Below are 15,344 nucleotides of genomic sequence, written 5' to 3' on the forward strand. Positions count from 1 at the left end.
AGTGGGGCATCCTGGGGGTCCCCTGTTGCATGCAGGCAGGTGCATCCTGGCAGAGGGTGGGATGGAAAGAGGGATGGAGGAAGGGATGAGGAGCTGGGGGTCTGCACAAAGACGCCCCCAGGCAGGTGCATCCCCATGGAGGGAGGGAGGGAAGGCTGGAGGGATGGATGGAAGGCTGGAGGGGGGGATGGAGGGATGGAAAGAGGGATGGAGGGATGGAGGAAGGAGGGATGGAGGAAGGGATGAGAAGCTGGAGGTCTGCACAAAGACCCCCCTGGGCAGGTGCATCCCCACGGTGGGATGAATGGAGGGACGGAAGAATGGAGGGATGGAAGGAGGGATGGAGGGAGGGAGAGATGGATGGATGGATGGAGGGAGGGCGCGCTGGGGACCCGGGGGTCCACAGACAGCCCCCCGTCCCGGTCCCCTGCCCCTGCGGAAGGGCGGTGGAAGGGCGCCCGCGGCTGCGCTGCCCTCCGCGGTGCGCGGCTCCGGGGCCCGGCGGAGGGGCGGGGAGGGCAGGGGCGGGGAGGGGCCGGGCGGTACCGCCGGCTCTGCCCCCTCTCCGCCGCCGGGGCTCGGGGAGCGCAGCCGCCCCTCGCCGCGCCCCCGCTCCCCGCCCCGGCAGCCAGAGCTCGGCACAAGCCGCGGGAGCCCGCGGAGCGCGGAGCCCCGGAGCGCGGAGCCGGGCGGGGATGCGGGAGGCGGCGAGGGGCGCTGCCCGGCGCAGCGGCTGAGGGCCCCGGCTCCGCGCCGGGCGGAGCGCACCCCCTCTTCCCTGCACCCCACATTCCTCTCCCGGATTTGGGATCTACCTTGGGAATTATCTTTTTTTTTTTTTTTTTTTTTTGGTTCCCTTCCTTTTTTTTTTTTTCCCTTACATTTTTTTGCACACGTGGAGGAACGCGTGGATTTACTAACATGATCTTGGCAAACGCCTTCTGCATCGTCCTCTTCGTAGGTGAGTGGCCCCGGCGGGGGTGCCCGCGGGCCGGGGGGGGGCTGCTGTCGCCTGGCCGGGTAGGATGGCAGAGGTGGCGTGTCCTTCCCCCGGGTGAGGGGCTGCGGGGGCTGGAGAGGGACCCGCGCCCCTGCGAGACGGGCACTGCCCGGCTCCAGGTCTGCAGCAGCAGAGGGACAAGGCGACACAAAGATTATAACTAGGAGCAACTTTATTTTCCTTAAAAATAAACCCGAGGACACGCACCCCCCCACACACCTCCCTCCAGCCGCCCCATCGGGGCAGCCGCCGCCTCTGGCACCGATCGCGATCCGAGGGAGCGGGCAGCGATCGCAGCAAAGCCCTCCTCGGTTTTGATCCACTCTCTCCTTGCAGCCTACGTGGATTTGCATTTATGGATTTGCATTTCGGAGGGTATCTACCCCCTCCCCAGCCCCTCTCCCAGTGCCCTCCAGCCGCTGCCGCCTTGCCCCCCCCCTCCCCACCGTCCCTGCCTCTGCCTGGGAACTCGGCGTGGAGAATCGGTTCGGAAAGTTGAGCTAATTGCATGTGTGTGTGCGTGGGGAATTGCTGTCCCCTCCGTTGCAATTCGTGCGTGTTGCTTTAGATCATGTGTGAGTTATTTCGGAGCTTTGTCTCCGCCAGGAAGAAAGCTTTGCATTTCTAGGGCAGCCTCCCACGGAGACAGGGAAGGTGCAGCTAAAAAAGGGGGGAAGGCAGAGGCTGTGGTGGGTCTGGGTGAAAAGGAAGCAAACGAGAAAGGTCCATTTGTTTTGCCTTCTGCGAGGCTGGGCGCCACGCAGGACCGTGACTTGGTCGTGCTCCCTGTGCCGTGCCGGCAGCACCCGCATCCCACTGCCTCTCGGCGGGTGCCTGCGTGTGTGATCCCCAGCACACTGCAGCAGCGAGCGCCCACAAAAACTCTGCTGAGCTCGCCTGGGCTGGAGGAGCATCACCCTGCCGGCGAGGACAGGGTGAAGGGATGGGCAGCTGCTGAGGGAGACTTGAAGGTTGGAAGAGCAAACCTTCCAGAGCGTCCCATGGTGCGGGGCTGGGGGTGCAGGCAGAGGGACCACCATGCATGGGGTGCTCGGCATCGCTGGGGAGCTCTCTGCATCCTGGGTGAAATGGGGGTGACAGGCTTTTGCTCTCCCCTGCTCCCCAGCATGATCTCTGGCTGGCGAGGGGAATGGGTGATGTGCTGGGAGTGTGTGGGGGGGGAAGCTGGTGCCTCATGTGCCTTTGTGTGGGATGGGAAACAGGCCTGAGCATTTGGGGGCTAAGCCCCCATTTGGGGGTGCCCTTCCCCATGATCTGTCAGTGGGACAGTGTGCCCGGGGAGTGTTGGGGCAGAGAGAGCACGATCCCTGCCTTCTGAGCCAGAGAAAGCAAGGAGGGATGCTCTGGGGGCCAGGTGGGGGGCACAAATGGGGAAAGGAAGGGCTCTCCAGCGCTGGCTGGGGGGGCAGCTGGCCACTGGCCATTTGTACGCATGTCCAATTCGCCGCTGGACATCTCATGAGCGAGATTCTGGAGGACAAGGACCTCCAGCATGCCCCACCTAAGGCAGCCAAAGCGTGCTCCGTTTGCCCTCGCAGGGGAGGTTGCATGAAAGCGAGACCCTCTGCCCCCCTTCCGGGCTTCCCCAAAGGTTACATGAGTGCTGGGGTGGGGAGGCTGCCCCCCCGCCCACCAGAGGACCTGCAACACTCTGAGCGGTGATTGCAGGGAAAATGTGCCTCCCGACTGAGCGTGAGGGATGGGGTGACCAGGGGGTCCCCATCCTGCTGCTTTCCAAAGCAGCCCCCCATAGCATGACCTCACGGTGAGCACCCCAGGAGAGCAGGGCCTGGCACGGGGGAGCACAGCTCTTCACATCTGGGCTTTTCTTTCTGATGAGCCAAAAAAACCCCTTTGACTGGGAGAAAGCCACCTCTGCCACAGCACCCAGTCTGCCAGGGCGCACGTTCCTGAGCAATTTTTTTTTTATTTATTTTTTTTTTTTTGAGTCCAGTTATGAGGGCAAATATTTACCTCTAAAGCTGCCTGTGTCTAAAGGTCTCTGGCAGGACCAGTAAAAGGAAACGTGTGTTACAGCTAGAAAAGAGGCAACACAGCCTGCTGCTGCTGGGGGAAGCCGTGGGAGCGAGAGGAAAGCGGGCCATCGCGTTGTTTGCTGGCTGGCTGGCTGGCGGAGGCTTGTGCATCTGCCTGCAAATCCTTGCTGTGCTCTGACACCCCAGAGACTGCTGAGGATTAGGTTTAAATTCTCTGCAGATGTTTTATTGATGCGAGTTTAGCGGGTGTGTATCTGTGAAATGATTTCTTTTGGAGAGACATTCACACCCCCCCACCCCCACCCCCCCTGTCCTGCCCCTCCATCCAGACTCCCCACCTTGCGCCTCTGCGGGGGTCTGCAGAGCTTTACCTGGCTTGGCAAGTGCTGTGGACCGGGAGGAGAGGAGGGCCCCAGGAAAAAAACACCAACCTGGCAGCTAGGGCTGAGCATGCTGCTGGATTTAGGGGGACAAAGCTGTCCTGTGCAGGCTGCGAACCATGGGGAAGGGCTGCTTCTGCCCTTCCTCCTCCAGCGGGATGGCTTTGTGCTGTGCTTTGGGGTCTGCTGGCACTCCCGGCTTGGACGTGGTGCGGGATGCTGCAGGCACCTTATCGGGGCTGCCCTGCTCTCTGTGAGGTCGTGGAAGCAAGGTGGCAAAAGCCAGGAGGCTGAGGCCAACTCACCGCCACGCATCCCTGCCAGCTCCCCAGCAGGTGGATTTACTGTTGGGCATCCCATCCCGGCAAGAGCCAGTGCCCATCCGAGCGTGCTGCAGAGGGTGCCGGAGCCCCTTGCAAGGATGCTCCATGTGGTCCAGCGCCTTTTACACCGGGGCAGGGCTATGTCCCTTCCTTGCCTGCCTGCCAGCCCTGCTGTCCTGCCTGGGAGGCCCATGGAGCCAGCGGGGAGACAGCAGTGCAGCCACAGGAGAGGCTTCGGATGGTGTTTTGGGAAGAAGCTTCATGGCATCAGCTGGAGAAGACCGAATTGGAGCTGAGAGCTGGGTTGCTCCGGGCAGAGGGCTCAGAGCGAGCACTAGATCTGCAGCTGAGCTGGGCAAGGGCAACGGTGGTGGAACGTGGTGGAGCTGCAGGATGGCTCTCCACGCTGCGGGATGGCTCTCCACGCTGCGGGATGGCTCTCCATGCCTGGAGCAATCCCAACGGCTGCAGCAGGAGCAGGTTGTCCCGGCTGCTGTGCAGGGTGCCTCGGGCTGTGTTTTCCTGCTGTGTAGAGGTGCAGAGCTGGCCCGTTTCTACTCAAAGCGTCTACCAAAACATCCTCCATCTCATGGTGAAGACCTGGCATCTCTGCCCTGAGGAGCGTTTGGGAGATGCCCGTTTCTCCTCCACCAGTCCGGGCTGTGTGTCAGCAGTGTGCCTCCACTGCTCATGGATCCTGCCTGCCTCCCATGTGGAATATAATCCTGAAAGGCCAAGGAGGCCCTTCCTAAGGGGTATCCGCCACCTAGAATTGGATCTAACATGGGTGCAGGGGCTCTACACCTGCTCCTGGTACCCGAACACCCTTCAGACCTCTCTGAACCCAACGATGTTTGTTTGGGGGCATCGGCTGAAGACCAGGAGGACGGGATCTGTTCCTTGGCTTGACCCACCGACAGTGGAAGGGTTTCCAGACCCAGGGCTGCTGCCCGTCCTGCTCGTTCACCCCAGGCATTGCCCCATCCCTCCCGCAGACTCCCCCCCTCGAGCATCCCCACGGCCCGAGGAGCGTGTCCCGACTCGGCGAGGTGGGCAAAGGCATGCATGGCTGCATGCTCCCGTGGCACCACAGGAGGCAGGGGACAGGTGGCCACCCCAGGGTGGTGGCAGGGGACAAGCCCTGCCTGCGTGGAGTAGCTGCTGCTGGGGCTGAGCGCCTGCCAAGCCTGAGAGCTTGTCTGTCCTGGGGGGGGGGGGGACACGGGGACGGGGGGACAGGGGTGGCCCTTGTCACATGCCTGTAGGTGTCACTGTCCCCCTGCCATACCCAGCTGAGTGGCCACAGGTTGGGAAGGGGATGGCAGCTGGAGGCTGAGGTTTGCTGCGCCCATGTGGTGCCTTGCGTGTGGCAGCAAGGGGAAGGGGGAGCTACTCCCCATGGGTGTAGGTGTCGCACGAGGTGGGGTCTCCCTCTGTGTCACCCTCCAGGACAGCCGAGGATGCCCTCTGGGTCCTGTCGTGTCCATCTTTGCCTGCTCCAGGGCTTTCTCTGGCTGCAGATGTAAGCCGGTGGATGCAGGGGGTCAGGAGTGGCAGGGAGTCCTGCCCACCCCATCCTCATCCCCTGGCTGGTGCAGGCATGGGGGGACCAGCCATGCCAGTGCTGCCTGTCCCCCTCCCCCATGCACCCGTGATGGGATGGGCCAGTGGCCTTGCCTGGGCTTGACTTGGCAAGAATGTGTTTCAAAAAGCAAAAGAAAATGAGAAAATCATAGAAATAGTGCGAGGGCTGAGGGAGTGCCGGGTGGGAAGAGGCACGCACAGAGCCGCCTGCTGAGGGAGGGTCCAAGGGGCAGCAGTGGCTGTGCGGGGGCAGGAGCCGGGCGAGCTGGGTGGTTGCCACCCCGAGGGGTGGCTAGCAGAGAGGCGCGCAGGAGGCCATCCCCGAGGGGAAGAGTTTGTACCGAGCTGCTACGGCCAATCTGCAGCCCTGCCAACCCCGAGCGCTCAAAAACCCATGAGTCAGATGTCCTAAAAATCCTGTGATGGGCCTGAAAACGATGAGCTGCAAAATCCAAACCAAACAGCAACGTGCGCAGAGAGTTTGGACGGGCTTTCTGCTTCCCTGGGCTCTTGAGAGGTCATGCGTGGAGGTTCGTGTCCCCAAGCACCGGGGGCTGGAAACATGCTGTGTTTGTTTATTTGCCTGTTTGGTTTTAATACGAAACAGAGTCCTGTGGCATCATGTGGCTGCCCAAGGCGTTGGGTTAACCCTCCACCGTCCCCATCCCACGCCTCGGGGCACGTCACCGCTGCCGGGGGTGCCCAGTGACATCCCGCTCGGTTTTTCAGGCCACCGGCTGAATTTTGCCATGTGTGACAGCCCCCCCGTGGGGTTATGGCTGGGGACACATCCAGGCCCGGTTTAGGCATGATGGAAGGATGCTCTCCCCCTCTGGAGCAGCCTGAAGGTGGATCTAACGCCAGGGACTGGTTGGGGACTGTGGCTGGGGCGGGGGCTGTGCGGGGTCCTGGGGGGGGGTCACAAGGGGTTTGCCCCACTGGGTCACCCTCCCTCACCTCTCTCTGCCCTCGTGTCTCCTTCCCCTGCCCCTCGCCCAGACGAGATCCTCCGCTCGCTGGCTGGCCCCCCGTCCCCCCCGGGGCAGGACCCCCATGGCTGGCGGGTGCCCGTGGACTGCGTGCGAGCCAACGAGCTGTGCGCGGCGGAGCCCAGCTGCAGCTCCCGGTACCGAACGCTGCGGCAGTGCCTGGCCGGCCGCGACAGGAACACCATGTTGGCCAACAAGGAATGCCAGGCGGCCCTGGAGGTGCTGCAGGAGAGCCCCCTCTACGACTGCCGCTGCAAGCGAGGGATGAAGAAGGAGCTTCAGTGCCTTCAGATCTACTGGAGTATACACCTGGGGCTGACCGAAGGTACGGGGCAGGGCTCTGTGGGGTTGCGTTGGGGTGGAGGGTGCTGGAGGAGAGGTGGTCCTGACCCACCTCAAGGTTGGGAAGCTCTGAGAGCACCTTGCTGCTCTAGAAAAATGGGCTGAGCAGCGCCCTGGGCTGCACGGGCACCCCAGGCAAGGCAGATGGTCCCCCCTTTCTCAGGAGGGGCTGATGGGGGCTGCGCCAAGAGCTGGCCTGCCCAACGTGGCCATGGGGCAAGGGAGAAGCAGGCTGAGGGCTACATTTGCAGCAGAAGCTGATGGCTATCGTGGCAGAGCTGTTGTGCCTGGGCATCTGGGCACCTGCAAGCTGGTATATGCCCATGGGGTGCAGAGGGAAGCAAGGCTGGGGCATGGCTTTGCACCTCAATACATGCTGTGGGGATCTCTCGGGGTGCAGAAGCTGTTGCTGCCTCCTTGGCTCCCCCAGCCCCCCATTAGCCCTTGCTCTGGTGGGGTTTGGGGGCTGGGGAGCAGCAGGGAGGGCTGGCTGGGGTCGTGCCTTGCAGAGAGGTGATGCACCAGAGCCTGCTGTAATTGCAGCCTGGCGAAGGAGTAAATCAGAGGCTGGAGCAGTGCAGGTAATTGAAATTGGATTTTGCTAGCCGGGGGTTGGTTTATGCATTGAAGTCAGGATTATCTGCTGCCTGAAGGCAGGGGAAGGCAGTGGGCTTCACCCGCTGCCCCTCGCCCCTCTGCAGAGGCATCGCCGGGGCTGGGGCTGCCCTGGGGGTTCATGCTGCTGGTCCAGGGATGCAGAGGGGCAGTTTACTGGGCTCAGAGGAAGGAACTGGCCTTGAGGGGCTCAGCTGGGGCTGCTGCTCGTGCTGGTGGGGTTTGCTTTGCTGTCCTGTGGGCTCTACCCACTCCTGCCACCCCTGTGTGGCTCTGCCAGCACCCAGACTGGGGAGGAGCAGAGCTAGCATCGGTTTAACAATCTAGATCTCTTTAATGGGTTTAACACTGGCTCTGCACATGGAAGCTCTTAAATCCAGCTTCAACTTGTGCAAAACTACCGGTACCAGAGCCCCCGAGTTGTGGCACTGTCCTTGCAAGGGCATGTGTCCGCCTGGCCGGTGGCAGCTTGCGAGCAGAAGGACCCTCGGCCACCCAAGGGGGCTGGGAGCTCGGCCCCGCTTCCACCAACGATTTGAGCCTGTAAAAATGCCTGTTCCTCTGCCGTTGCATCACCTTGGCTGAAAGCCACCTCCTGTAGTGGCTTGAGCTGAAGGGGTTCATTTGAAGGAGCCTCGGTCCCCGGCAGGCACGTTCCTGCAGCGGGCACAGCTCTCTGACCTCCCTCCCGAGCTGGGACTGAAGCCAGAGGAGGTGATGATGGTGCTGGGAGGTCTTTGGTGGCAGCGGGGAGGATGTGGGGAGCTGTATCCGAGTATGCAGCTTTCCCCTGGCTGAAATTGCCTTCAAATCTGGGTCAGCACAGGGACTGGGAGCACCAAAACCAGCCAGAGCAGGAATTAATGCTTGTTTTCTACCCCTCATTGGCAACCCTCATTCAGCAGTTTCAGAGGGCTTTGCAAACATGAATGAAGGATGCTTTACTGCTCGATGGCTACTCCAAGACCTGTAAGGGGAGGGGGAGGAGGAGGAGGTAGGAAGAAAAGTGATTATACCGAGTCTTCAGGAGAGGTTGAAGCTTTGGGGAGATCCAGCAGCTCACAGCTTTAACATGGATAAACCAGTGAATGTAAAAGCAATGAGGAGCCCAAGGTAGACCCTGATCTTCTGCCGTTTAGCAAAGCTGCTGTGCCTGGTGGCCTCCAGTCCAGCCTCTCTGCTGTGGGAGCTAACCAGTCCCTACCATTAAGGAGGACTGCTCTCACTCCAGCCTCATTCCTGGAGGTTAATTGCATCTCAGTGAGCTCAAGAAAAGTCCACTGCCCTTTTAATGCTCAGTAATTTTCCTAGCAAGCAGCAGGATTCGCTTAGTATTTAATTATTTATTGCATTGGCAAAGCAATATACCGGGAGGTTACAGTGTTTCCTAAATGCACTTTAATAAAGGTGCTATTTGTCATCGGAGCATTAGGAAACCCAGCAAGGCGAAGGGGGCTGGCCTGAAGCAAACTGCTTGGTGCCTGTCTCCTTCCTCATGATGAGCAGCAGCAGCAGGAGCTGCCCTTGGCCCCGGCAGAGGCTGTTGCACCCATGTAGCATCACCCAGCATCACCCTGAGGGTGGTGGCAAGGCCAGGGGCAGGGTGATGGGCTGAAACCCCAGAGCTGTTGAGAAAAGCCCAAGGTGGCATCCCAGCAGGATCTCACTGGCCAGCCACCCAGCTCTGCCCTCCCAGATTCCCAAGGAACAGCGCTGGGCTTGGAGCAAGCCCTCCCGCATTGCTCCCCGCCTCTTAATGAGCTTGTTTTCCAGCACAGGGTTTCAAGTGGCTCCTTAATTACACAGGATAAATGCCGCTGCCTTGGGCTAATAATAACTCGGCAGAGCACGCGTAGGCTGGCGTGGTCGGGGCTGCCGGGGTCCATCCCGGGGGCAGACCCGGCTCACCGGCAGCGAGGGCACCCACTGCGGGCAGGGATCCTGCTGCAAGGGCTGCCAGGCACAGCGGAGATCGATGCTTTGGGCTGCTGGTCAGCCTCTGGCTGGAGCTTTCAAAGTCCAGCCATTGATATTTTTTTTTTTTTGTATATATATATATATGCATAAAAATATATATTTTTTTTTCCCTGTGGCTGCTGGGGTTTGAAGAAAGCGTTTCCTCTCCTGAGAGCCGTGGCTGGCTCTCCTGAAATCAGCCTTTTCTGGAGTTACACAAAAGGCAGGCAGCAAAATTTGCACTGAAATCAAAGATGGGAGAGAGCGGGTTTGCTCCTAGCCTGGGAACAGCTGGACCGCGCTCAGGTTCCCTCCGGAAAGTGTGGATTGCAGTGGATGAGCCCCTGGAGTGCAGCGTGGGTGGATCGGTGGTGGGGATGCTCTGGTGTTCAAATGACGAGGCTCTCCGGTTGGGTCTGTATCACCCCACCAAAATATTTCCATTTTCCCAAAGTGTACCAGAGGCAGAGTGGAAAACGTTCTTTCCAGTATTTATTTAGGCAAACGCTTTTTTTTTTTTTTTTTTTTTTTTTCCCCAACAACAAGAAAACAACCCAGGGTTGAGTATAGACCCTAAAACTTTCAGCTTGCAGCTGGCCCAGACTCTGCAGCCACAGTCGGGAAACACTGACCTTTCAAATCCAAATTCCCTCGACTCCTGAGGTCAGTTTGAATGCGGCCGCTGCCAAATCTGCCTTGCATAAGGAGCTGAGGTTGCGGCAGGACCCAGCCGTCAGGCAGCTGCAGGCAGCAGTGCAGACCTGCCTGCCCGGCCACAACCTCCCAGCCAGCAAGAATTAAGCTGAGCTGGTCCAAAACAAGCTTTTCCTTTCGTTGCAGGGCGGTGCTTTAAAGGCTTTTTGCTTTTCCCTTCCCAAATTGCAGATTGCCACGCTGGGGGGGTGGGTGGGGGGTGCCAGCACCCCGCCATAGCCTCAGTGGCAGCTGGGGTTATTCGTTGTGGGTTTTAATTTGCTTTTTCTCCCCCTTGTGTTTCTTCCCTCCCACTCTAGGAGAAGAATTTTATGAAGCTTCCCCCTACGAGCCGGTCACCTCTCGTCTCTCTGATATATTCAGACTTGCTTCAATTTTCTCAGGTAATAAAAGCAACATGCTTCTGCTGTTTTATCTTCTCTTGCCCATGATCATAGACCTGCTACTGAGCTCCCTGGCAAGGAAAACCTGCAGCTCCTTCCCTGTGGTTTAGTTCTTTGCTCCTCCAGCTCCTATGGCCACGCTCCTGCCCGTCTTTTCCCCCACCGCCCCAGACTTGATGCCCTGAGCATCACTTAGGGATGACACGTGGCCCCCACGGCCGGCTGGGATGCTGGAACCTGGTGGAGGGGTGCGATGTAGGGGCTGGTTCCTGAGTGCTGCCAGGGTCTGATGCACTTTGGGACAGATCCTCTCTGTCCAGACCTCCCTGGCAGGATCAGACGTTGCTGGGAGAAGGTGAGCTCGCCTTGCTTTGAGCCCCTGCCCGGCAGTGATGGCAGAGCCATGGGCAGCATCCTTCTCCTCGGGCTTCCTATTCCCTGCCCCAGGCTGTGATTTAGGTTTTTACTTTCTAGACTCAGCTGCCTCCAGCCGTGGGCTTATATAAAATAGCCGAGGTGGGCTGGAGAGCCTGTAATTCCCTCATTTCTCTTGCTGATGCCTCCCTTCGTGCAGCTGAGTGTCGTGGCATTAGGCAGGGGAGGAGGGGGAGGCACAGGCACAGCCCAGGCTCTGAGGGGGACCAGACCCTCCCGCTGCCCATCCATCGCTCCGTGTAACGTGTTCTGTCTTCTGGAAGATTTGAGACTGGCAGGACACCCCATATGTGGGGAAGCCAAGGGGGGGCCCTATCTGCTGTCTCTCCCTGGGGCAGCTGGCCTTGCGCTGAGTGATGGGATACTGCTGGGAGAAGGATGCCGCGCCCTCCGGAGCATCTCTGCCTCCACATCCTCCTCTCGGGAGCCCAAACTCCACCACCATCCTCGGGAACTTTTTTTTGCCGTCTATTTCCATGACAACCCCTCCGTGCTGCGACCCGCCCCCCACCCCCCCACCCCTCTTTTCAAATTAGGTCAGCAATGCCTTGGCTTCTCCTTGCTCTTTCTCCCCTTAACCCTCTCCCCAAAAGCCACCCACCAGGGTTTTGGGGGGCTCTGTGTCCCCAGACCTTATGGGGTGCACATGGGCAGAGGGTGGCAGCACCTTGGGGACCCCACAGTGATGCTGTGCCCCCCCCCCCGTGCAGCCCTGTCTGCAGCCGCCCTGGCTCACCTGGGGACACCTCGGAGAAGGGCTGTGACGTCCCATCCCCTCGCTGCCGTCACCTGCTGGGTTTTAGCTCCCGAAGCGAATTTGCCAGGCTCCCTCCGGGGAGCTTAGCACCGGTTCAGGATGACGATGCCACCCCCTCCCGTCTCCCGCACGCCTTTTTGGATTACATTAGCGTCAAGGAAATATTTTAGCTGCTGGAAAGTATGAAAAGCAAAGTGTCTGGAGTGGGGGATTAAACGCTCATGGGTTGATTTATTCATAAAAGCAAAATGAGAGGAGAAGGAAGCCTGTCTGGCAATTTTGGGGCTGGGGGAAGGGGGGAACTGGCTGTTGCTATGCTCCGGAGATGTGCTGTGGCCAGCAGGGTGGCCTTGATGCTTCTTCCACCCCTTCTCCGTCCCCACACACGGGGCTGGAGCAGTGTGAGCAGTGAGCAGCTGCCCCCCCGGGACCCCCAGCCCCGACCTGGAGCCAAAGCAATTGAAGCAAATGAGCTGTTAGTGTTGTTTCTTGATAACAAGGCTGAGGCAGAGCCGGGCTAATTGCCTGTGGGGCTAGCGGCGGGATTACCTTACCTTTCTAGAAAGAAGGGGCTGTGCAAGCGAGGAGGGCGGCGATGCATGCCAGATGCATGCCACCGTGCTCTGATTCCTTGCACCCTCGATGGGCAGCCTGCCGGGACCGGGGGAGAGCTGCAGGCACCATGAGCGAGTATTGCAAACGAGCACCACCGCAGCCCTCCCCACACAGGGGGCTTTGCGCTCCCGGTGTCCCGTCCCCCCCCTCATGGAGCAGAGCATCCCCGGCCCACAGTGAGGATGCTCTGTGGTGCCAAGAGGAGCTGGAGCCTGCCCTATGGAAACCACAGCCTGCAGGGAAGAAGGAAGAGGCTCCGGTTGGGAAAGCAGCCCCACGTTGTGTTTCTGCCCATGTGGGCACCAACGTGAGCCAGCAGCATCCAAGAGGTGGGTGGGTGGCAGACCCCCGGCCTCAGCCCACGCTGCACAACACAGCATCGGCTTGCAGCAGCACTGCCTTCCTCATCACCCTCCTCCTCCTCTGCCCCTGACCCCTTCCTGCACTGAAAAGCCATGCAGTGCCTGTTGAGGGGACGGCTGGTGGCACCAAGTCTCCTGGCTTTGTCCCCTCCCCAGCTCCTTGGCCCCCGTTTCCTTCTCGCCTCATGAAATTTTCATGCTTGTGCTTTATTAATGAGCTCCCCAGAAACCCTGCACTTCCAAGCATCGGCTCTATTAAAATGCATCCAGGTCCCTGCAGGTCTCGGGCAGGGCAGGAGCGATGCTCAGGGGGATTAGAAAATAAGCCGACACTTTGCGCAGATCCCAGCTTGTGCCGGAGAGCTGCTGCGCTGGCTGTTAACTGCCTGCAGGGCTCGGAGCTGGGGCAGCCACCAGCACACTTGGGTGTAAAGAGTGCTTGGTGCATCCCCCCAAAACTGGGAGCTGGCCTGGGCAAGGAGGAAAGAGAGCCATGTGTCCCCCAACTCCTTCGAGCATCTTTTTCCCCTCCTGCTCCTTGGACATCAGTGTCGTGAGCTGTCTCCATCCTCAGCCCTCAGCTGGAGGGACCTGGGCAGCAAAATGACAATCCCTGCCCCATCCTGTCTTTGGGGCTTGGCTGCACAAGGAGGGTGTGAAGTTTCAAAGGATTTGTCTTCACCTCTTTTCCCTCCTCTCATGACTTTATTCCTAACAGGGCTCACAGCCCGTTCGCAGGAGGAGCAGGGAGGAGGATTCCCCCCCAGCACAGCACCAGGTCACACTCCGACCACCCGCCGGCTCCAACGTTAGCTCAGGCGACCTTCTGGCCTCTCGCGCTATTTTTCAAGGCAGATCTACTTATATATCATAAGAACTACTCACTTTACATATGTCTTACTAAACTTCCCTCTCCCTGGTAGATCTCCACGGTGGGCGTTCATCACTGGGATGACACATTTGGCATTTCAAGGGCTCTTCTCCAAACAGTTTTACCCCCCTGGCTCTGGGGTCTTATGGCACCACAGCCCAGCTGGGGGGTCCTGGCCCTGGGCAAAGGGAGCTGCAGGGACCCCACGGTCATCACAGCACATGTCAGGACTGGGGGCAGCGAGCCCCCAGTAGCTCCAAACACCCCCCAAGGGCAGTGGGACATGGGCTTCCAGCTTTACTTTTTAAGCAGGACCCCTGAACGTAGGCAGAGCTGTGCTGGCAGCTCCCAGCTCCGAGGCTCACGCTGAGTTGTTTAAGATTGTGGGAAAACGAGACAAAGTTGGGTCCCGTGCTGCGAACAGCACCCCAAAACACTGCTCAGCCCCTGGGCAGCTGGGGAGGTGGAGGACGATGCTCACCCAGGCAGCTGCTTGCCATTTGCTAATTAGCAGGGCCCTACAAATACCCCTGTTAGGAAGCCCTCCTTGATGCTGCTGTTCATCTTTGCTGGTGGAAGCTGGGATACAATGGAGGAATCCACAGGCTGGGGAGGAATTTAGGGATTAGGTGGCTGGTCCAGTCAGGTGGCTTCTAAAATAGCACCTGGGCTGTGGAGGGTGATCCATCATTTTGGCAAAAAAAAAAAACAAAACAAAACAGAAAAGCAACAAAATTCAGCATTTGGTCCCGTGTGTTGGTTTGGCTTTGTCCATCCTCTCCCTGTTTGTTTGCTGACAGGGCGGGGGTGGGATCCCACCCATACCTGGCTCCGGTGGCAGCCTTGTCCTTGCCTGGGTAGTGCTCAGCCCTGGGGAGGATAGCTGGGGGGTGATCCAGTTTTGGGGAGCCCCAGTTTTGGATGTGGGGGCCAGGGTGCCTTGTGCAGCTCAGCAGATTATTCTGCTTTGGAGCAGGCTGAATAATTAACAATTATTCTTTGAATAATTGACAAGGAAAAAAAAATATTGCAAATTCATGGCATGAATTATGCACTGAAGACTGTTTGACCGGTGTCCTGTCCCTTCCCCCCATGGCTGCAATCGGTGTGCATTAACTCTTTCTGTGCTGGAGAACCTCTAAATTGTGCAAGGGGATGGGGATGAAGCGGGAGGCAACTGCAGAGGTGCATCCAGCCCCCTCCCCACTGCCAGCAGGGACAGGTTGTGCTGGAGATGCCAGGGGGTGATGCCGATGCCAACCCCCTTCCCCATAGCACCTCCCTAGGTTGAGGGCATCTCCCCATCCCTCAATGCCACGCTCACCCCTTCTCCCTCTTGCGTTCCGGGCAGGAATGGACCCTGCCACCAACTCCAAAAGCAACCACTGCCTCGACGCGGCCAAAGCCTGTAACCTGAATGACAACTGCAAGCGCCTGCGCTCAGGCTACATCTCCACTTGCAGCAAGGAGATCTCGGCCACCGAGCACTGCAGCCGGAGGAAATGCCACAAGGCTCTGCGCCAGTTCTTCGACCGTGTCCCCAGTGAATACACCTACCGTCTCCTCTTCTGCTCCTGCAAGGACCAGGCTTGTGCCGAGCGCCGGAGGCAAACCATCGTCCCCTCCTGCTCCTACGAGGACAAGGAGAAGCCCAACTGCCTGGATCTGCGCAACACGTGCCGGACGGATCACCTCTGCCGGTAAGGGCTCTGCGTGGGCTTCTCCCAGCGCTTCCCAGTGCCGTGGGGATGACCTGCAGACTGTAGAGGGGGATTTGCGTGGGGCCATGGCCGGGATTGTAGCGCGCTTTTTTTGCATGACCCTATTCCAAGTTTAGTGGTTGCATCTTCCCAGTGCCGCGTGGTCTTCTCCAGTAACAGCTGTATTCTGTGCGTGGAATGGGGCCGAGTGAGCAGGTTTTGGCTACTCTTGGAGAGGTTTGTGGGGTAGGACGTGGCCACGAGGTCAGTCTCCCTTGCTCTGGAGTGAACCTGTGGCTT

At 59.2% G+C, this 15,344-nt stretch overlaps 1 protein-coding gene across 3 annotated transcripts in view; it reads left to right on the forward strand.

Annotated features, from left to right (window-relative positions):
- The first annotated feature begins 216 nt into the window (after positions 1-216).
- The window catches only part of GFRA2 (GDNF family receptor alpha 2), a 30,991-nt gene continuing 15,863 nt past the window's right edge, over positions 217-15,344 (forward strand). For all 3 annotated transcript variants that reach the window (XM_080370376.1, XM_080370377.1, XM_080370375.1), the window contains exons 1-4: positions 217-961; positions 6,305-6,619; positions 10,221-10,304; positions 14,696-15,044. In XM_080370376.1, coding sequence (XP_080226502.1) covers positions 301-961; positions 6,305-6,619; positions 10,221-10,304; positions 14,696-15,044 — 1,409 coding nt within the window. In that variant the 5' untranslated portion in view covers positions 217-300. The remainder of the gene's footprint in view (positions 962-6,304; positions 6,620-10,220; positions 10,305-14,695; positions 15,045-15,344) is intronic.

This window comes from Falco punctatus (genome assembly GCF_963210335.1).
Source record: "Falco punctatus genome assembly, chromosome: 20".
NCBI lineage: Eukaryota > Metazoa > Chordata > Aves > Falconiformes > Falconidae > Falco > Falco punctatus.